General features: G+C 33.9%; 1 protein-coding gene across 5 annotated transcripts in view; it reads left to right on the top strand.

The window, feature by feature from the left end:
* The window catches only part of LOC138703183 (CD2 antigen cytoplasmic tail-binding protein 2 homolog), a 127479-nt gene that overhangs the window by 10130 nt on the left and 93126 nt on the right, over positions 1 to 24223 (top strand). For 2 of the 5 annotated variants that reach the window (XM_069830863.1, XM_069830861.1), the window contains 2 exons: positions 2806 to 2928; positions 6552 to 6753. In XM_069830863.1, coding sequence (XP_069686964.1) covers positions 6741 to 6753 — 13 coding nt within the window. In that variant the 5' untranslated portion in view covers positions 2806 to 2928; positions 6552 to 6740. Of the gene's footprint in view, positions 1 to 2805; positions 2929 to 6532; positions 6754 to 22613; positions 22761 to 24223 lie in introns of those variants that run through there. The other 3 variants (XM_069830862.1, XM_069830865.1, XM_069830866.1) reach the window with 3 other exon arrangements.

Genomic DNA, 24223 nt, shown 5'->3' with positions numbered 1-24223 from the left:
ATGAAATTCTGTCCCAACCTTGTATGCATTGAAAGTAAATATGTCGGTTGCTACATTAACCATTGTACTGTATCGTTTGCTACCCATTGCTTGTACTCCCACTCCCCTTTGTGCTGCATATGTCTCGACATTGTGAATTTTTTCTCTTCATTCAATTGCACTTCGGAATTTTTTCAATTTAACTTGTCGACTATTGATTGTTTCTCAATTGGAATTGTAGCCTGGTTCGTTACGAATCATTTACACAATTGAGGAGCGTTTTTGCTAAACTCGATAGATGCAAAATTTTGCGAAAATGAGTTATATATCACAATCATATGGTGTTTAGCTTCTGTATCACCCATGCAGTTAGATTTTGCACAACTCGGTTCATACCGTGCGTAGAGGATGATTAGAAATATCTCCTTCCCACAACATAAACTGTGTATACAATAAAACTCGTTTTCTGAGAAAAGTAGTTTTGTGCATCGATTGAGTTTAGCAAAAATGCATCTCAATTGTAAATGTTCTATCGCTTTGCATTCTCGAGTTACACTGCCAAGGCTACTATGGGACCTGCCAATTCGTGCCTAAACTTCCCCTTTACCGCAGTGAAGATAGATAATGTCACTCACTCCAACTCAATGATATGTTGGATACATTTATCCTTCTGTCGGTCTCCATTTACTTTATTGGAATGTGTCGTGTAGTTTAGAAATTATATGCACGACAAAACTGGCCTGAAAATGTATCGACCAAATTTCTATATTACCTAGTGTTGAACAGAACTCATACACGTTAAAAGAAATAAGAATTGCTTTACTATAAATTTTCTGGCTTAAACATATAGGAGATCTGAAAGTAGGCTCTATTAATATCCTTCCAACCTGTTACTGACCAAAAGAAACACAGGGAACAGATATTCATTTCAATATCATTAAATGATACAGTGAGTCTACTAGAGCTTAATATTCACAGAGTGAACCGTAAGTACTATCATTAATTTCAGGGAGTTGTTTGAGGTATTTCAAACAAAGCAGTTTAATACAATTTTGCTCGTTTTTGCTTCCTTTTGGAGATAAAAATTGTTTTATATGAAACATTTCATAGCATGTTTTGGGAAAGGCACTGATTTAATTCCCAGTATGCTCAGTCAATTTAAGAGGGCAATGAATTATGATAATGAATGATTGAAAGAATTTTAGTTTTGTTCTTTAAATGTGCAGAAATTGAATCTGGATAAATGTAAGATTCTTGTTGTTGTATTCTAATGCCAGGCGTTTGACAATAAAGTCATTTGACCTCTTGCACTCCAATATTTTTCAAAGATATTATCATGGTCAGCCACTGAAGCACAGATTTTGAGGTGTTCCGAATCCATTTCTTGGCTTGAGTTGCACAATGGGCAGTTAGTGGACTGATATATTCCAATTCTATGCAGGTGTTTGGCCAAACAATCATGGCCTGTTGCCAATCTAAATGCAGCTACAGACGATTTTCGTGGTAAATCGGGAATTAACTGTGGATTATGATGCACAGAGTTCCATTTTTTTCCCTTGAGATTGTGTTATCAAATTTTGTTTGTTGAAGTCTAAGTATGTAGATGTAATAAATCTTTTCACAAAGTAATATTTAGATTTAGTAACAGGTCTGTAAATAGCAGTGCTGCCCTTCTTTGCTAAAGCATCCGCATTCTCGTTTTCCAGGATTCCACAATGGGATGATATCCATTGGAATACAGTTCTTTTATTGAGTGATATTAATTGAGAGAGGATTTTAGTTATTTCTGCTGTTTGAGATGAAGGTGTGTGTTTAGAGATTATTGATAGAATAGCTGCTTTGGAGTCTGACAATATAACTACATTCTTAAATTTATTGATGTGGCATAGAAGATTCCTGAGACCTTCACTTATTGCAATGATTTCTCCACCAAAACTTGTTGTTCCATACCCAAGAGAACTATAAAATGAGAAGAGACAGCACGTAACACCTGCACCGGCACCTTGTTCTCTGGAGATCAAGGATCCATTGGTGTATAAATGAAGCCAGTTTTATGGAGGGTACCTAATATTAAGTGTCTCTAAAGACAATTGCTTCATTATTTCAGTGTTCACTTCTGATTTCAGTATTTCTTCTGTTAAATTTAGATTATATTCTATATTTAATAGAGTTAAAGAGTTTGGTTTAATTTGTAAGTTTTCTTTTAAATTCGGGATATTGATTTTCTGTTTTAATTCTTGAACAATGGATATGAAACTTTCTTGAGTTTTCAATCTACAGAGAGGACTGTATGAATGCCAATTGTTTCCTGGTAATCTGATAAGTTTTTCATATTGAACTAGTGCTTTTTCTTCTATTGTCATTTTGACGCTGTTAATATTAGTGAGAAATCTTATAGAATCTATTGGAGGTGTTTTGATTCCACCAGTAAAGAGCCTGAGAGCCTGGTTTTGAACATATTCTACTTCGTTTATGGAAGTTGAAGTAATTAAAATTTCTCAGCAGTATGTCAGCACTGGCTGTATAAACATTTTGTATGTAGTGTTCAAAGTATTCCTAGAGCATCCCCATTTCTATCCTGCTAGATTGTAAAATTCTTTTGCAGAACGAGAACGAGAAATTAATGACATTACTTACGGTTCACTCTGTATAAGGAAAAATACAGAAAATTGATTTAAAAAAGCAATGGAATATATGAGGCATTGCGTATAGTAGGGTGAACTCAACAAAGAATCACGATTTCAAGTTTGCTCCTAATACAAAGTATCCACAACGCCTCATACTCTTTCCAGCATAATTATTACTGGTTTCTTTTTTTATTCATAGCTGCCGAGTGGTGCATTGCAGTTATCTGATTCAAAGTAGGATCTCCTACAAGATATTCTGCACAACAGTCTTGCTAAGGAAAACAAGGAGATTCTAAGATTGAGAAAAGTACCGGTATTGAAAGTAAGTACCGGTAATACTTTAGTATACATAAGTTACATAAATCAAAATGTATGTTGCTGACAGACTTTTTATAATTGTTATAACACTGGATCTTCATATGATAAACATTTATTGAAATCAATTTTTAAACACATACTTCTTTACTTTGTAGAGAAGATATATTCATATCAGCTTTGGGACTGTAAGCTTTCCATTAAGAACTTTATTTTATTCCACTTCCACAAGGAAATATGTATGTGTTATTATTATCTGCTTTATACCCACCTTCCTTTTAGTACACAATAATAAATTGACACACATATCAGTAGAGCAGGATTTTATGTAATATGAAAATGAGAAATATGTACATAAATATGTGGCTAAAAATGGCAAAATATGTAGATAAATATGTAATAAATAAAAAAATATGTAATTTAAAAATTAAACTTTATTAGATATATTTTTGCACACTAATGAAAAATTACAGGTGCACATGTGGTCCAACGTCAATTAATTATTGTTTGGTGGCGCAATTAATAATTAAATATTTTTCCATATTTTCTGCTGTCATTGATCGTCTCGTCAGTGGCAACCCATAAGTAGGAATCATCAAGTTCAGCACTAATTGTTTCCATTGTGTCAGAGTAGCAGGAGTTCAAATAATTTTTATGGAGCGTTGATTCATGCGAAATATTGAAGTTGTAGTATTTGCGTAGGAAAGCTTGAAACTTTTGAACTCCAAGTTTATACCATGGTATGTTTGCAGCAACCATTGCCATGCACAAATTTTTATTAAATTCACTGGTACAAGACGAAGAATGTTTCAGCACCACTTGTATAAGAAGAACTTCTTTCTTTTCGACAGAGCACGACTTTTATTTCTCATGTGAAGTTCAGTTTCTAAATGCTGTTCTAATTGTGACTTCATGGAGTACCCAATGCGTGTCACAAACTTTGCACAGCACGATTTTATCATCGTAGTAAAGGAATCGTCAATTGAAATCCGGTCTTTAAGCTTGGATGCGAATAGCAGTAGACTAGCTATTTGTATCACCTGAGGTCAAAATAAGCTTCTTAAGAAAACAGAAAAAACTATTGTTTTCTTTTAGAGCAATCTGATTGACGATGTTTGTGCGAAATGGTCATATCCACAGGGTAACTTTCACTTTTTCCTTCATCGCGTTAGCAGTACAATGACCCACCCTTCGCAGTGGTATTTGTTCCTACTTTACCGTTACTTCTTAAGGGATATACACACTATTAGCATTGCAAACAGATGTCCATTTTTTCACAGAATACGTTATTATTTTCAATTATTAAATTATATTTACGCACTAGAGACGAAGAAATAAGCTTTATAGACAATTTTAAAACTAAATAATTGATTAGACTGCGATCTTATTCGTGTTAATTGTGTAAGCATGTGCGGCTTACAGCTGTTTCGGTGCTTCTTCACACCATCCTCAGAGCCTACTAGATCTTGGCGTCATCTTGAACTTCGCTGCCTGTTGTGTGGGTGCGTTCGATAAGTGAAAATTGTTGAAATGTGGTGTCAAATAGTGTGTGTGTTCTGAAATTGATCTGTGTGTTGAGAATTTGATCTGGCTGTGTTTTAGTGTGTCTGTATATTTCATATTGTTCTAGTGTGTTGAGTTTTTATCAAGACAATTTTAAAATGTATAACTTAAGAATTAAGTAGAGGGAAAATTGGTGAAAAAAATGTGTATTTTTTCAAAATATGTAAAATATTCCAAAATATTTATTATGCACCAAAATGTTAAAAATAAGTAACTTAAACCTTTGGAATAATTATCCCTTTGATATGATTCGCCGACATTTTAGCTTTCCTTATAGCTACATATATAGGAACAAAATATGTAATTACATAAAATCCGGGCTCTACATACCAGTGATGAAGCTAAGGTATAAATACTGGGTACCTAAGCTGAAAAAATTTGCTTTCTTTATATATTTTTATAAAGCAGAAGATTCTCGGATTTTCTATCATTTGTTTTTGTGACAGACCCCTCAAGAAGATGAGGTCCACTCATTTTCACCCCAGAAGAGAATACAGATATATCGTTGTTGTTCCTGCAATAACTCCTATGTGCAAAATATAAAAGTTTTCAGTAGGAAGAAAAAACACATTTATTCATCCTATGGCAGCCGTACATAGGAGACTGTGAATTCCTACATTTTCGAAACAAAGAAATATAATTGCATATAGGAGATTTTATTGTTTGCTGTATCACTATTTAAGTTATTTAATAGAGCAAAAACCTGAAAATCGATAAATATGTCACATAGGAGTTATTGCAGGAACAACGACGATATGTCTCATAACACTCTTAGCGAAGGATATTTCTCATACCATGAAAATTGAAAATTTATATTTTGTTTTCCTCCATGTGCTTTTTTTAATATGTAAATTCGGTGTCGATCTTCTGTCTTTGTAAGCTCATTTTGTTTCATATGTCCAACTTGGAAACAGTTTCTCTTTTAATTGTACAAATAATGACTTCAATGTGTCATTTTACACAAAATTAATATGCAATACACAACACATATTCACTTTTGATTAAACTAATACTCAAAACGCAGCTCATTCAGAGAACACCAATATGGTCGGGAGGAAATTAAACACAGAATAAATATGGGAAATGCCTGTTATTATTCGGTTGAGAAGCTTTTATCATCCAGTCTGCTGTCAAAAAATCTGAAAGTTAGAATTTATAAAACAGTTATATTACCGGTTGTTCTTTATGGTTGTGAAACTTGGACTCTCACTTTGAGAGAGGAACATAGGTTAAGGGTGTTTGAGAATAAGGTGCTTAGGAAAATATTTGGGGCTAAGAGGGATGAAGTTACAGGAGAATGGAGAAAGTTACACAACACAGAACTGCACGCATTGTATTCTTCACCTGCCGTAATTAGGAACATTAAATCCAGACGTTTGAGATGGGCAGGGCACGTAGCACGTATGGGCGAATCCAGAAATACATATAGAGTGTTAGTTGGGAGGCCGGAGGGAAAAAGACCTTTGGGAAGGCCGAGACGTAGATGGGAGGATAATATTAAAATGGATGTGAGGGAGGTGGGATATGATGATAGAGAATGGATTAATCTTGCTCAGGATAGGGACCAATGGCGGGCTTATGTCAGGACGGCAATGAACCTCCGGGTTCCTTAAAAGCCAGTAAGTAAGTAAGTAAGCAAGTAAGTAAGTAAGGTTGGTTGGTTGGTAGGTAGCCAAAGTTCTGCTATAATGGCAATGAAGCCATCAGCCGTCTTGCAGTCGAATATTTTTCCGTGGTGTTGAGGTGAACAGGCAAGGCTTCTCAATTTTCCAGGTGGTGCTTATCCATGATTACGTCCTTTCCACATAACACACAATTGGGTGAGATGGAGATGCCAATTATATATAAATGAGCTGCCAAACAATCATGCCCGGTCAGAAGACGGAAGGCTATCAGTGCTGAATTTCTTGGTTCTTCAGGGATGATCTTTAAATTTTGGAGGAGGGGTTCCCATGAGTTATCTTTAGCCGATTCCTTTATTCTGTTCAAAAATTGTTGTTTGTATTGAAATTTTTTATTTAATATGACAGAAATAAATGATTTTTCAGTAATATGTTTTTCTATTAGGGTGCAGCCTTTTGCAGCCAGTTGACCCACCAATTGATTACCTGTATAGCCGCAGTGCACTGGAACCTATTGCAGAACTATTTTCTTGCCAGTTTTTGGAGCTTCTTGATGAGGGTGCAGCACTGAGAAGTTGTGTCAGTTTTCTGTGAACTATTATTAGCTGTAGCTTGTATAGCTGCTTTTGAGTCAATGAAGATTACAGGTTTGGAAAATTTATTTTTTTATTTGAAGTAGTTTGGTTAGAATAGTGCATACAGCTTCAACTCCTCCATCAAAGTTTGTGGAGTTCTTCCTGACTTCTTTATAGAAGGAAAAAAATTTACAATTTATTTTTTATTTGAAGTAGTTTGGTTAGAATAGTGCATACAGCTTCAACTCCTCCATCACAGTTTGTGCAGTCCTTCCTGACTTCTTTATAGAAGGAGAAAAATTTACAAGTTCCTCCAGCTCCTGCAGCATCAAAATCGTTTTATAAAGATGAATCACTGTAAATGTGTAGCCAAGTTTCACAACGATATTTGCTATTAATTGTTTCTAATGTTAATTGTTTTGCTACATTTGGATTTGTATTTTTTTAACAATTGTTTATTGTTGTTTATTGTTAGTAAAATAACATGTACAAAAATACAGTCTTAATTCTTCCCTGAAGAAGTAAAAAAAACTCGTGCTCAGGGAGTTCTAAACACATACTCGTACTTAACACAAACAGAGATAATTATTTGACACAAAGTGGGTCAAGGAAAAAAAAATTATAGGAATAAATTAACTTTAAAAACACAATTCCATTTTTAACAATTTAAATCATACAAATACATACACATATTAAATGAACATAATATGGGCATTTGTTAAAAGGGCAGATGTCACTTTTTTTGTTTTTTGTTTTTTTTTACTTTTTCACAGATAATGAAACTATAAGGGTAAATACATCATTCTATGTTAAAAGGGCAGCAATATCTTAGTTACAAATAAGTTAAAAATGCTGTAATGATCTTGAGATATTGTTAAAAAGTCAGATGTCCTGGACATCTGCCTTTTAAACAATAATTAGTTGTATTGTTAAGTTGGGAGCAAATATCACCAGTTAGATCAAAGGCCAATCAAAACCCACTCACACTGTGTGGAATTTGCATTGTTGTAAACTTCAAAGTTTCAAACCTTGAACAGCATCATTAAGCATCATGAGTTCTACAGAAGAAGATGAATTTTCTCTTGGAGGAAAAAGAAAAGCCAATCCTCAAAGTTATAAAAGAAATGTTGTAAAACAAGCAAGACTGAAAGGAGAAGCTTACACAAATTACTCTGGAAAGAAAATAGATGCCAAAACAGTCGGTGAAAATTGCAGGTAATTTAATATTTCAATATTAGTAACTTAGCATAGTCCTTATATTTAGGTGGTTTGAATGTAGGCATATTATTTTTTATTGGTATTGTTATTCTTCTTCTTCTTCTTATTATTATTATTATTATTATTATTATTATTATTATTATTATTATTATTATTATTAGCTTTAATAATTCCATTGCACATATTATAGACTATGAACACGCTAATGATTAACTTTTATTTATCATTGGCACCATTTTTATATCCATCAAAGTACAAAATAATCATAATATAATATTATCATTGTAGATGCAGAATGCAGTGCACACAGAATATTGGAGATGATGATTACGTGGAAATCTTCAAACAAATTTACACTCTTAAAACAAAGAATGAACAAGACATATTTCTGCAGGGTTTAATAGATGTGCAAGACATAGCACGTAATCGTCTACGACAAGGTGAAAAAAAATTAGATAGAACCTCTTTTAAGTATCATGTGTTATTGGGTACTCAACCCATCCAGGTATGTTTGAAGTCATTTCTTTCACTATATGCTGTTTCTGCTAAGAGTGTTAGACGCCTCAGAAATTTAAAGCTGAAGGGACAAAGCCTTACTGATAGGAGAGGTAAACATGTTAGTTTTTCTTTTCCAGTGGATATAAAAATCAAAATTCATGAACATATAAGTTCATTTCCATTAAAAGAAACTCACTATACTGGAAAAGTAGATCGTTATCTAAGTGGAGATTTGACTATTAAAATGATGTATAACTTGTTCAGACAAAAACATCCAGATGCTAAGCTCAGCTATAGTGGCTTCTGTAAAATATTCAAGGAGAATTTTAATTATAAGTTTGGTCAGCCACAAGTTGATTGCTGTTGCACTTGTGAAGAGCTAAAACTTAAAATCAAATCACCACATATTAATGATGCTGCTAAATGCTGTGCTATAGCAGATCTTGCTGTGCATAATAGAAAAAGTAAAAAGTTTCATGCTGCACTTAGAGAAGAATTCTTGGATGAACTAAAAGGGCTTAACAATAATGTTCTATCACTGTCTTTTGATTATATGATGAATGTTTCACTTCCAAAAGTTCTAGTTCAAGATCTTTTTTATCTGAGGCAATTGACAGTAAATTTGTTCTGCGTACATGATATAAAGAAAAACAAAGCTGTATTCTATTTATATCATGAGGAACAAGCCAAGAAAGGTCCAGACGAAGTGTATTCATATTTGTTAGATTATTTACAACATTATTTGCCTGCTCATATTGAAGTAGTCCGGTTGTTTAGTGACAATTGTGTCGGACAGAACAAAAATCATCCTCTTTCCAGACTACTCGTAGCATTAACTGACACAAAACAATTGAAAATAATTCAACACTTCTTTCCCACAAGGGGACATAGTTATCTCCCTTGTGACCGCGATTTCAATATAGTGAAGAGGAGGTTGGAAAAGACAGATAGAATTTATACTGTACACCAGTTAACAGAACTAATAATAGAAAGTAGCACCACACAAAAATTTACTGTGAGAGAAGTAGATAGTTATACTATTTTAAACTTTAAAGACTGGTGGACAGAGTTTTATAAGAGAATAGCTATTTCCCTGGAAAGTTCATTGAATCGGAGGGATGAGAGGGTCCATTTTGGCATAACTTCACTGCATCATTTCATTTATGATTCAGATACTCCTGGCTATATTGTGGCAATGGCATTCATTAACGGTCTGGTCAAACATACCTTTAATGTTGGCCTACAACAACATGTTGAACTAGCTTAGAATGTAAGTTATCCTATAGATAAAGTGCCCTTAAAAAAGGAAAAAGTAGGAGACCTTCAAAAAATTATTCAGTATGTGGAAGATGGTCACCGGGAATTTTATATATATATATATATATATATATATATATATATATATACATTTTGCAGGGTCCTGTTATGAGTGAGGAAACCAGCAGCTAGAGTTCTTGCTGAAGATTATGATATTGAAAAACTATCTTTAAACAATAAATTGTAACAAAGAGATATTTTTGTAAAATATAAGAAAACCATAAATGAGTCTTTAAAATTAACATCACTTGTAAGTTTTTCAACATTGTTAAAAGGGCAGAAGCCCTTGAGTTTCAAAGTGTACTGAAGTGTCAATTTGTTAAATTTAAGAGATTTCAAGTCCAAGGCCAATTTCAAGAAGATAAATACTATGTTCTGAGTCGTGCAGTATTTAATAAATCAGCAAAATGTGGATAAAAATCAGTTTTTTGTTAATACTGAAAAGTTTACTGTGTTGTAAAAATAAGAAAACCAATAAATGAGTCTTTAAAATTAACATCACTTGTAAGTTTTTTCAACATTTGTTAAAAGGGCAGAAATCCGTGACTTTCAAAGTGTAATTGAAGTGCCAATTTGTTAAATTTAAGAGATTTCAAGTCCATGGCCATTTTCAAGAACATAAATACTACGTCCTGAGTTGTGCAGTAATTGCGAAATGAGCAAAATATGGATACAAATCAGTTTTTTGTTAATACTGAAAAGTTTACCCTAATGGACATGTGCCCTTTTAACAAATGGCCATTCATATATTCTTTAAAACTTAAATTCCTAACGCTACTTTTGAAATTTCTGATAAAAAAATATTCCAAATTCGGGTATTTTTCAATTATTTTATTATATAACCTTGGACCAAAGTAGGTACCATGGCTAAGAGCTGTGCTTGTGAAACACTTTGGTTCCTCTAGTCGTATAAAATCGGATCTTTTAGTTCCATATTTATGATGATACAATTTGAATTTATTACGATTTTTATGTATTAAGTTTAATAAGGCAATATAATAAATCTGTTTAATTTTCAAAACATTAAAATCAGTGAACAAAAGCTCGGATGAGTAAGCAATTGGTTTATTAAGGCATATTTTAATTATTCTTTTCTGAATAAGTATTAGTGGAGTGAGATTAGAATTACAATCATTTCCCCATCCTAAAATTCCATATTGAAGACTGGATTGAAATAAAGCTAAATAAATGAGACGTAAATTATTAGCTGGTAAATATGACCGAAGTATAACAAAGATATAAATTGTTTTACGTAATCTATTGCATAAATATGTACTATGTTTATTCCATCGTAAATGTTGGTCGATTGTAATGCCTAAATACTTAACTTCTGTTCGGTTAATATGGGACATTCACAATAAAATTTTGGGAAGAACAATCAGAATGATGAATATTGGCCTAAAAGAAGATTGAGGAGATTTAAGACCACTGGATCTTAGTGAAAACGGAAAAACAGTTGTTTTGGATGTGTTTAAGAAAAGAGCGTTTGGTTTGGTTTGGTTCCAATAAGTTGTTTCCTGTTTGAATATTTATGTATTCCAAGGGATTTTGTCGGATTTGTGACATTTCAATGTTAGTTTGGGGAATGAGATGCGTTTGTAATCTTTTAACTTTCTGCATAAATCCTTCTTGTGTGTTTAATTTAGTAGGCAAGATTTTGTATTTTCTCCAATAATCTGCATTAGACAGTCTGTTTAATTTCTCATACCGGATTTCTGCTTGTTCTTGAAACTCGTGTATCAGTGGTTTTTGTTGAGTAAGTTGTCTCATTGAATCTATTGGTGTGAATTTCACTGCACCTATAATTAAACGTAGTGCTTGGTTTTGAAATTGTTCTATTTTATTTCATTGTTGTGGGGTGCATGTGATGAGTATTTCACTACAATATTTGAGGACAGGTTTCATGTACATATATGTGGAATTTAGTGTACGTCTCTGGCTTCCCCATTTGCAGCCAGCTAATCTTTCTAACAGATTTAATCTCTTTTGGGCTTTTTCTACTACAGTATTAATATGATCATTCCAAGATAATTTGTTACTGGTATCAAATATGACTCCTAGATATTGTGAATTGATTGCTCTTTGTAAGGGAAGTTGATTAAGCTTGATGTTATGTTTAGTGACATTTGTGAATATTTGATATTTAGTTTTGACTGCATTTACTTGCATTAGGTTAGTAGAGCACCAATATTCCAATTTAGTCATGCTGTGTTAATTTGGGTTTCCAATGACTTGAGCTTATTCTTTGGTTTTGAAACCCAGATGAGGAGGTCATCAGCAAATAATGTAAACTTTACTTCTTTGCCAAAGATCTGGGAAGATCGTTGATAAATATATTAAATAATGTTATACTCAACACTGCTCCTTGAAGTACACCCATAGCTGTTTGTTTGTATTTTGAAAAATATGATAGATATTTAACTGTGCTGAATCGCTGTGTGATGAAGTCTTGTAACTAACAGAGCGTATTACCTCAGATTCCTATTTTATGCAATTTTTCTACAAGCTTACATACATGAGAGAACAGATTGTTAAACTTTTTGAATATCACCACTGGGTGAGTGGTACTGTATAAAGCTAGACTGCTGTTTTGAAAACAAGTTGTTGGATTCAAGGAACCAATTGAGACGTGCAGCAATCATTCTTTCCATATTTTCCATATCTGACTTGTCAGAGAAATAGGTCTGTAGTTATTAATATTAGATGAAGTTTTACCTTTCTTCAAAATGGGTATAATACCGGTAATGCTTTTTTTCCAGTTAGCAGGTACTGTAAAAAGTTCAGCATGGTTTTTTACACTTGTCTCTAAGGTTCTTGATAAATTCTGAATGAATTAAATCTGGACCGGGGACTTCATTCGATTTAAGAGTCCCAATAGCTGCATCTAGTTCATGGATTGTGAAACTATCAACAAACACTTCTCTTGTGTTTCATGTAAACACACTTCTTTTGTTCACCTTCATATTTTTTTCATGTTTTTTTTTTTCTAACATTTTGTGAGTTGTTGTGATCCTATGTATTATTGTAGGTATATGTAAGGCATTTGCAATAACCTGGGGGTCTGTTAGTTGTGTATTTTTGTAAATTATGAGTGAGTTACTTGGTGGATTACTCTTTGTGATATTAGATATAAATTCGGGTAAGCTTTTATACCATCTTTTCTATAGTCCATTTTAGAGATGAAATTGTTAAAACTTTGCCTTTTGGCTGAGAGTACATCTTTCTTAAATGTGGCCACTTTACAAGCTTCCAGTCTATAAAATTGTCTCTATTACTGTTCTCTTCTGCTTGTTTTCTGGCTGTATCACGAGCTAATTTTAATGTCATTGACACTTTGTTTAAAAAACTTAAAATTGTTTAACGACACATTAAAAGTGTTAAAATTTTTAAAAAAGGTTATGTACCTTAGACAGACGGCCCATTTCGACGCCGGTTCTGTGTCATCTTCAATGTCCTACGAACTACTAATGTTCCTGTTGATCTTGCATACTGTCATTTGCATTCGTCAGTTGTAGGGGTGGGGGTGTGTTGCTCCTATGGTGGGGGGTGTTTGTTTGTGTGTTATGTATCATGATATCGAATAATGTGTGGGTATTGAACTGTATTTGTGTATTAAGTATATGTTGTGGGTGTGTTATTGTATGTTTGTATATTTCGTATTGTTCTAAGATGTTTAACTATGGACTTTTTGGTGTGATGTGTAGAATTTCCATATCTGTTTCTATATTATTGTAGTCATGATTATTGTTGATAATATATTCTGCGTAATTTGATGTGATGTGTGGTTTGGTTATAGCTTTAATGTGTTCTTTATACCTTGTTTGAATGTTTCTTCCTGTCTGTCCTATGAAAAAATGTGGGCAACTGTTGCATTTTAGTTTGTAAACCCCAGTTGAATTATATTTATTTGAATGTTTAATGTGATTATTTCGATATTTCTGTGTTGTGTTATTTGTTTTGTATGCTATCTTGCATTTTTAGCTTTCTGAATGAAGTTGCAATTTTGTGAGTATTGGTATTGTGATATGTTAATGTTATGTATTTATTCTCGCGTGGTGTTTGTGTTGGTTTGTTCTGTTTTTGTTTTGTCTTTTTTATTAGTGTGTCTATCATGTTAGGGTATATCCATTGTCTTGTGCTATATATTTTATTGTGTTTAGTTCTTCAGTATAGTTATCATTGTTCATTGGTATGGTAATTAATCTGTATGTCATTGTACGGAAAGCTGCATGTTTATGTTGTATGGGATGGTTTGATGAATTGTGTATGTGTGTTGTAGTTGTGGTGGGCTTCCTGTATATTTTGAATTCGTGTCTGTTATTTGTTTTGGTTATGGTGATGTCTAAGAAATTTATAGCTTGGTTATGTTCTGTTTCTATTATACACTTTAATTTGGGATGTATTTTGTTGAGTTATTGATGTAGGTTCTCTATTTGTCTTTTGTTTCCATTATATAGGACTATTACAGTATGTCATCTACATATCGATGCCAGTACATTATTCTCTCTGCGTGTTTGTTGTTGTCAGTGTTTAATATGTGTGTTGTTGTTGTTTTTTTGTGTTGTTTTCTAATGCCAGGCGTTTGACAATAAAGTCATTTGACCTCTTGCACTCCAATATTTTTCAAAGATATGTGTTTGTTCTATATTATGAATGAAGATTTCATCTAATATACTTGATATAGGTGAACCCATTGGTAATCCTTCAGTTCGTGTATAATATTTATTGTTATGTGTGAAATAATCTTTTTTTAATGTTTCTAAATCTTTTGTCCAGAAAGGTTTGTAGCTTGGGATCTTTCCTCGGGGCACCCATTTCTTTGCTCCTTTTAGTACCGGTATTATAGTTGCACAAATTATATTGTTACATTTTTCTGGGGATTCGTTCATATTAATGGAGAGGTTATTTTCTAGGTCTTCTCTGAATTTAGTCCAATTGGATTTTTTAAAATTCCAAGAACATCTGTTATAAGATTTGTTTGTAGGTTTCTGATGGTAGTAAAATAGAAGTAACAATGATTCTGTGGCCAAGTCCAGGGTCTTCCAAAACTTTCCTGCTTGCCTTGTTATATATGTCTGAAGATATTAGAGTTAAATCTGGATTAGATGTTTCATGGGAATGAAGAAATGTTGGAGGATCTTCTGGGTTGAATAATAATTGGATTGATTGGGTGTTAAGAAAATCTTCTATTGAACGGCCAACAGAATTGATGCCTACATATCCCCATTCTTTAGAATGACCACTGAAGTCTCCAATTATGAGAGTCTTTGGTGTAACTACTATATTGTCCAAATTGGGTTTGTTATTGGGGGGGGGGGGTATATGCCATACATTTTGAAGTGTTATTTATCCAAAGTTCTATTTCACAAATTTCAGATTTGTGAATAATTTCAAGGGAAAAATTGTTCCTGGGCCGGGTATCGATCGTGGGACCCTTTGCTTAGCGCATGAATGCTCTACTGATTGAGCTACTCCAGGAACTATACAAGACACCGTCACAATTCTTCCCTTTATATCCACACAACTCAAATGGGCTGACAAGACGCCAGAAACCCAACTTTGAGTGCACACAATTCTGTGTGACGTAAATTGTGGCTTTCTGTTAACGTACCTACAGTAATGAATATATTATGCCTGCTTCACAGGGAGCTTCTACCTGAAAGTCAGATTTGCATAATATATTCCTTACTTCAGATTTGTCTTCCTCAGCCATTTGTTTAATAATGTTGAAGGTTAAAGTTATTCTCTTTTGATGCCAACTAGTACGCCACTAGCTCTTTTTCTTGCTTTAGGTTGTAGAAGTGTCATTTGCAGAATTTGTATAATAAATGAGGTCCATCAATTCATATCCTTCCAATTATTGCATTTATATCGGTAACAATAGAGTTATAAATTCCTAACAGTGAGTAGTTTCAATACTAATGTAGTAAACGTCACAAGAATTATTTCCTTGATGTGAAATATTTCATAAGAATAAAATAAAATTCTCACAGTAACAGCTAAAATCCCGTGTTCATACTAGTTAAGTATTAAAATGGAGCACGATTATGTACAGATAAAGCACTGTTTAATAATGTAATTGAGAAAAAAAAAATTAAAGAAACATTTGATCCATGTTGAATCTTTCGTACACTACTTTTAACACTTGAATATAAATAATTGATTAAATCATCAAACGCACCCACACAACAGGCAGCGAAGTTCGAGATGACGCCGAGATCTAGTAGGCTCTGAGGATGGTGTGAAGAAGCACCGAAACAGCTGTAAGCCGCAAATGCTTACACAATTAACACGAGTAAGATCGCCATTTAATCAATTATGAACATTTGATATTATCAAAACTTCTTCAAAACTTCTTCATTTATGTCTGACTTTATATTTCCTTATACAGTGAAACCTCTCCTTACGGACGCCTCCAAGATACGGACACTCCTCATATAGGGCAGATTTTTATGTCCCAACTGAAATAATATAGAAATAATGATCAATTTAACTCTCATTTACAGACACTCTCAGACATGGACACGGACAGCTGTTTCACAGTTCTAAAGCTTGCTTTACCTCCTGACTGCGGACAGAACTTTGATTTCAAAACCTAATGTGTTACAAAAATGGAAAATTTAGTTTTGAGAACTGTACAGAAATTCCTTACCATGAAAGAAGACAATAAGGGTCTCGTAGGCTACCACTAGCCCAACCGGCTACCCCTTGTTGCCTGGAAGCGGGTGGATAAACAAAGTCATAAAATTTAACCTGTCTGATGGGTCCAAGGTGAAATTGTATTAGACACATGATAGGGCTAGTAGGATTATTCTCTTCACTTCAATCAGTTGTTCTGTTTCGAGAGACATGGCACCTGAACGTAAAGGTTAAGTTGAAAACAGTAAATTACAGTACTGCATAACTGTAGACCTAGAATAAAATTGCATGGCATAGTACTGTATTTTACTTTTTCAGTCTTATCTACTGTAGTTGAAAGTTGCAAAGAATTTACTGTAGTATACTATATTTAGAATTAAACTACAGTAATACATTTCATTTAAAGCATGAAGAAATACATAATGTATAAGTTATTATAAATTTACTGTTACATTGGGGAGCCTCCCTCCCAATAAAGAACACCTCCCAGATGCAGACAGATTGTTACGTCCCTTCGATGTCTGTAAATGAGAGGTTTCACTGTATATGATTGCATAATTACTCTAGTCCAGTAAATCAGTCAGCTCTGTTACACCATTCTGTTCCTATGGGTACACAGTTGAAAAATAAATCCCACAGGTGTTAGCACAAGCCAAGATGATGCACAAAAACCATCTTGATTGTACTGCTATGTTCATCCATTTTGATTTGGCGAGTTTGTGTGTCATACTCTTGCTTTGTGTTTTAGTCTAAGCATGCATTTTTACTATGTCAGATCTGTTAGTGTTGTGTTTTCCACAAATAACAGGATATAAAGTCAAGATCAAGAGGACATAATAGTACACGTGTGCAGTAGCTAAGTTGCTATTTTGGAGATTTTTAAGAAAAAAAAAACTTTAGGTTCGCACATGCTTATGTTTGCTTTGTCATGTCTGTTACCTGTCAGATCTGTTACTCCATGTCATGCCTGTTACATCATTCAAAACAGAGCCTTAATTTTTTCTAATTATCTATCATTAAAGAAACTAAAGCTCAAATATCTTCGCCTTAAGGGCAATCTACTAAGATAATTGTTACTGAAAGAATGGTTTCTGTTAGTTACTGAACAAGTTATTATTTTATATTAGGTAAAAGATTTGATATTAAGATATTTAAAATATTTGTTCATTTTTGATCTGAAGTTAGTTCTGTTACCATTCTAAGACCTACTCACTGTTTAAAGAATGTCTGATATAAAAATAAAGGAATTCTATTTCTATAAAGATCCACTGTCTTGTCCTATAACACACCTGACATTTCGTCGTGCCATCAAAGATTCATCGATGCTTGTAGAGAATGCTGTACAGCAAGGTGAGTGTACAGTGGCTGATTACTATGGCAGAGACATTGCACTATATTAATACATGCAGTGTAACATAACATGACTTAAAATACAGATTAGCCCAAAAAATGTATACACTATTTGTTTATAAATAACTTTAGAACAAATTCAGATAAATTCTCATTTTCGGGGAAATTGTAGCTTAATGGATAGGTCGAAGAAGTGCTGTCGAGTACCCAGCACAGTCCCCAGACCTAACACCAATTTCTACATATGGGGGACCCTAAAGGATGTTGTTTATCAGGAAACGCCAGCTACACTGGATGTGCTACGAGAACAAATCAAAATTTAACGTCATGTGCAGCTATGACACTGGACACATTACAGAACTTAGTTCGTGGAACAGTTCGGCGGCATCAATAGTTTTTGGATGCTGTTGGTGGCCACTTTGAACACCTATATTAAGCTACAATTTCATGAAAAACGAGAAATTTTTCTCAATTTGTTTCACTCTTTTAGGACCCCATCTTCTTTCATTCAGAGCAGAACTAAGTACAGATCTAATATTTTTCTTCCTAGGCATAATTAACAACTTAGCCAATTAAATATAACAACTATAAATAAACTGAACACTACAACTATACTTATTTCACTATTTTTAGGTCTATGCAAATGTTTCTGTGTAAATGGAACACTCAGAAAACGATTATAAACCCACAACACAAAACTAAACACTCAACTAACGATTATAAATGCACACAACACACCAAACAAGGCTGCAGGCCGAGTTTGATAACCAGTCTACTATTGTAATATGAAGTTACGACATGTGTATCGTACAAAGTTTTATCCACTTTGATTAAAAAAAAATAATCTAAAATTGAATATTGTCTAAATGTAAAATTTTTATTGCCAGCTGTATACATTTGCTTTGTAGGTGATCGATTCATATATAGGGGCTTGTACGAGAAACATTTGAAGCTATATACATTTGCTTTGTAGGTGATCGATTCATATAGAGGGCCATGTACAAGAAACATTTGAAGAATATTATTGTCGGTATTGTCACCATGACTATTTATAAATATAAGTGTCAATGGTATTGCATTAACAGCTGTACTGATTTATTAATTCCAACAAAATCGCGACAGAGGTATGAAGAGGAATATAAGAAGTTTGAAGAGTGGTGTAAAAAACAAAAGTAGAGAATATTTCTGAAAAGTTTATGCTGGAATATTTTTCAATGAAAAGTGAAAAGAAGAAATCAAGTTCTCTGTGGATTCATTATTCTATGATGCGGTGTACGATATCACTGAAGACAAACGTGGACATCAGTCAGTAAGTAGACACAATAATTGTTGGGTTTTTAAAGCAAAAAAGTGAATTGTGAAAATGTTACCATTAATGTGTATAACAAATAAAAAGCTTACAAGGACAAGGATCCTGCTGATCCAAAGTTGCACTTGGGCATGGGTTCGATTCCAGCTTGTGCTCATTACTGGTACTTTTTTCCGAGGTTTTCTCCAACCATAAGACGAATGCGAATGTCAGGTAATCTATGGCGAACCCTCGGCCTCATCTTGCCAAATACCATCACGCTATTACCAATACAATCAATGCCAAATATCCTAGTAGTTAATACAGGGTCGTTAAATAACCAACTAAAAGAATTGCAGAGAGCAATCAGAGTAGTATAATGAAGCATTAATGGTTGAAGTGTTGATCAAAACTTTTTAGTGGTGGTAGCAGTATGTGTAAGAAAAGTAAATAGTTGGTGTACTATGGTTGATGTTTAAGAAAGTGCGAAGTTAATACAGTGCTAATAGTACCTCCCTCATGCCAATAACTGCTACAGAAAAGAATAATAAAATTATGCCTTAATAAATTCTTGATTACCCTTCAGAACTGTTGTATTCAGGATTTAAAGTATTTGACTTCCATCAAATTCATAACAATGTATTATTGAATTTCGTACATAAAAACCGAAATATATTTAATTTATATTCACATAAATCAGTCATGTCAATTGATGCCCACAGGAACAAGCGCGCGCTTTAGAGCTGAGGAGAGCCTGAGCAGTTTACAGCGGAAAGGAAAGAGACAGACGAAAGAAGTAGTATATGCTGCTTGGCCGAGCTATGTTCAGGGATGGCCAGCACTGATTCAATAGATAAAGGGAAGAGAACTTATTAAAACTGTATCCATGTTAATTTTTAGATTTGTCTGGAAGTATAAATGCATTATAAAAATATAAGTTTTAATTTTAATGTTCATTTTTCACAAGTTTGATTTTTTTGTCCAAAAGAAATACCGTATTTTCTCAACTTTCTTTGTAGAAAAGTGAAATTTTCAGATATAGGCCTATTTATTTAGTAGCCTTACAGAATGTTTTCGTTAATTTAATATACCGTAAATGCGTATTACTGAAGATAGTGTATTAAAAGTTTTGAAAATATTCGCATGGAAATGAATTATTAACAAAGCAACTACTGTTACATCATAAGCAAAGATACCTCCCCATGTGTTGTAAAAATGTCAGCTCTATAGCTTCAGCACGTTTCGAGAAAATAATTTAATATTCTGATGATAGGAAGTTGCTCACCAATATCACCTTAAAAGCATAATGCGATAAGAGTTTTGTTATGGAATATTAGTTACACTTAAAACATATACTGCACCTAGGTAACTGCTTTGTACTGTAATATTTTTTTGATTAGTTGATTGATTATTTTTATAGGGCTAAAGGTATCATCAATATCAATTACAACTTGTCATGTCATACTCAATCTCTTTTTTTGGGATATCACTTTCTTTATGAATGACATGTTTCATCCATTTAGTACAGTATAGTTGTACTACTATGGAATTTATGTGAATATTCCTTCTTATCTCTTTATTATGTTATTAACATTTAAAACACAACTGCAATATTAAGAAATTGGTATTAGTATTTTTGTTTTACAAACAATATAGATAATATCAAACAGAAAGAAGCCATATAAAAATAACGACATAAAATGTCACGTTCCGTTTGAAGTTTGTGCACCAGTGTTTTCTTAATCCTATAGGCTGCTTATTCATATACACAACCCTTCTCTTTCCAACTTAGCGCTTGATGCCTGCGCACGACGTCAAGGTCAGAAAAATGCGCTTGCTTTGACATCACTGACATAAATATAAAACCAAAAGATCAGAAAACATATATTATGCTTAACAAAACCTAAATGTATCATAGCTGTAGCATATAATCACAGTAGCAACTTCGGTCCAAGGCTTTATAACATGATAACTTAATAGCTAAATTCCCAAATACACAATTTACTAATGCTCCTTATTTAAAAAAATCAATTAAAATTGCTGTTTAGAGAGAAAATTTAAATTATTGTGATATGTGTTTTTTCTTCTTCTTTTTTCTTTTTCCTTTTTTTTTTACTTTTTACTCTGTTATTTAATAAAATATCTTAACATTATGTGGAATGCCCTCTGAGCACGAGTTATGTAACTTACTCTTTCTGGGGATGCTAGAATGTTTTTATATAAAAAAGCAATATGTATCTTTGTTCTACGAGGGCTATTCATAAAGTAACTTCCGTTTATTTTTTACAAACCTGTGAATGACGTTAAAGAATTGGGTTACAATACGCTTGAAATTGTACACTTTAATTTATTTTTCCACACAGTTTTCAGTCACATTGAGACACTTGTAGCGTTTGACGAGCTTTGAAATTCCGCAATCATAGAATTCGGCCAACCTATGATGCTGGTTTTCAACTCTTCGTCATCGTTAAAGCACTTCGAGCCAAGCCACGTCTTCATGTGCATGAAGAGATGGTAATCGCTAGGCACCAAATCTGGGCTATAGGGAGGATAATCCAATACTTCCCAGTTGAACTCTTGCAGTTTGGTTGCAGTACGACACACTGTATGCGGTCGGGCGTTGTCATGCAGGAAAATCACCCCAGATAACAACATGCCACGATGTTTGTTTTGAATGGCCCTTTTGAAGTTTGTTAGTGTGTTAGTGGAGTTCTTGGAGAGGAATGCCACAATTAACGCTGAGCGTTACGCTCAGCGTTAATTGTGGCATTCCTCTCCAAGAACTCCACTAGCAAAATTCCTTTTCTGTCCCAGAAGACAGTTGCCATAAGTTTCCTCATGGAAAGTGTTTGACGACACTTTGTAAATTTTTTCGGGGAGTGAGTATGGCCCCACTGCATTGATTCAAGTTTTGTTTCTGCATTCACATACCGCACCCAAGTCTCATCTCCTGTCACACTCTGATCGAGAAAAGCATCACCTTCTCTTTCGTAACACTCAAGAAAGGACAGTGCTGCTCCCATCCGCTGAGCCTTTTGTTCCTCAGAAAGAAGTTTAGGCACCTATCTGGCAGAAAGTTTCCAGTAGCCCAAATCTTCGGTAATCACTTTGTACAGAAGAGTACGACTAATCTGTGGAAAATCCTCACTAAGCTCTGATATGGTAAACCTGCGGTTTGCTCTAATCCTTTCGTCATCCAAATGAATCAGGTCTGCATTCACGATACTCGGTCGATCACTTCTCTCTTCATCATGGACATTGGTTCGCCCATTTTTGAACATACGGCACCATCCAATTTTTAACAACCTCCTGACTTCAGCATTTCTCTTCTCTTCGAGCCTTTTTCTACCTTATTTTTGCATAATGTAAAAATGAATTGAAACATTTAATTTTTACATGGTTGAAGGTGATTTATATGTTGCATTCTGTTGTTCCAGAGATGCACTGAAATGTGCATCTAAGCTTATACAAAGAGTGTTTTCTCTTATGAACAGTAAGTGAACAGATATATACATACATCCGTATATAAGGTCTCGCATCCTCACTGAATAATCAAGACTACTATTTTTTGTTAGTAGTCAACATGTAGATACCTATTAATTTTGAGAAAAATTCGTTCCAGCACTGGAAATCGAATCCCGAACTTCTCAGGTCTGTGTGCTGATCGCTCTTTCCAACTGAGCTATTCTGGGACACGATCCACGGTGCCAGCCGAACTCTCCTCATTGTATCGTCAATGGCCTACTACCTGCATTTTAGACATATACCGGTAAGTCATATATGCAGGAGCACATATTTAAATAACTTTATGGCCGTATTCAACAACAGTTTCTGAATACTGTTAACATTGGTATATACATATATTCACATATGAGGTCTCACCATCCTCAGATGTTCGAAACAGGAACGCGACACATCTAATCAAATCAGAACTGCAAATCACAGTCAACTTCAACTACTCATGTAGGGAATTTTGACAATTTGTTTGAAACTATTACGCTAGGTAAAATATCTCAAAATACTTTAATTTAAGCCTAACTGCCAAAATGTAGAATAAAATTGTTTTTAGTACCGCTAATTGAATTGAATAATTTTTAAATTTTTTATGTGAAATATTGTAGACCACTTAGTCTCCCGTATTTTCTTCAAAAATAGTTGGCAACCCTAGCACCAACACTATTTCTACCCAAGTCTTCAACAGAAATCAGAGTGAAAATTCCATGTGCTTGTGTAATACTCATACATGTTTTCCATCTATTAGGAATATTCACAATTTGTCGCATCTTCAAATAATTCTTTCGACATTCTGTAATATTCTGTGAATTTGTCTGGATGCTATGCTAACTCTACCAATAAAACATTACAAGCACCACGATTTTCAACCAATGAATCCAAAACCTACACCTTTATCTTCGCATTCTTATTATTGACTATAGCAGAAGATCTTCATCATCCGATGACTCAATACTGAACGACTCATTAGATCAAATAACATGGCGATATGTGTCATGCTCCATGTGCCGTGCATCATGTTGCTTGCATCACCCGATGTGTAACATGTGTAATCGATTTTATTCAAGCTATGGACTCAAGTTGCGCACCCAAATTATAAAATACAGCCCACATGGGAATGCAGCAGGTTTACAGCATGAGCTTCGATTGCAAGTCTGGTTGTAGTGTAATATTTACCTCTCTGAATGTTACATATTTTTAAATACGAATGTTGTAATTATATTGTACAGATGATATATTGTTGTTGGTCCAGTGTCTAGGCACTTGACAATAAGTCAATCGCTGTCTTGCACTCCAATATTTTTGTATGATGTTATCTTGTTCTAGCAATGCTTTGCATCCCTGGACATGTTTCACGTTCATTTCTTCATTTGCATCACACAATACACGGGCTGATGTATGGGAAATTCCTACCCTGTGCAGGTGGCTTGTCAAACAGTCGTGACCTGACTTGTTATCAACCTGATTTATGTGGCCCTTGAGGGATTATCTCAAGGTTAACCATTCAAAATTTCCAGGGTGTGTCATTTGCCCCATCCGAATTTTATTGTTTTGGGCAGATCTGAATTTACTTCTGATTAGTTGTTTTACAGAATAATTGTTATTGAATTGTTGTAAAATTTCAGTTTTTCTTTTTAGCCAAAAGTCTACTGTTTCATTTCTTTCATGTCACAATGGGAAGGAAACAACTATTTTTTTTTCTGTAGTTTAGTTAGATAA

This window comes from Periplaneta americana, chromosome 7, assembly GCF_040183065.1.
Source record: "Periplaneta americana isolate PAMFEO1 chromosome 7, P.americana_PAMFEO1_priV1, whole genome shotgun sequence".
In the NCBI taxonomy this organism is placed as follows: Eukaryota; Metazoa; Arthropoda; class Insecta; order Blattodea; family Blattidae; genus Periplaneta; species Periplaneta americana.
This window is presented reverse-complemented; position numbering and strand designations above follow the sequence as displayed.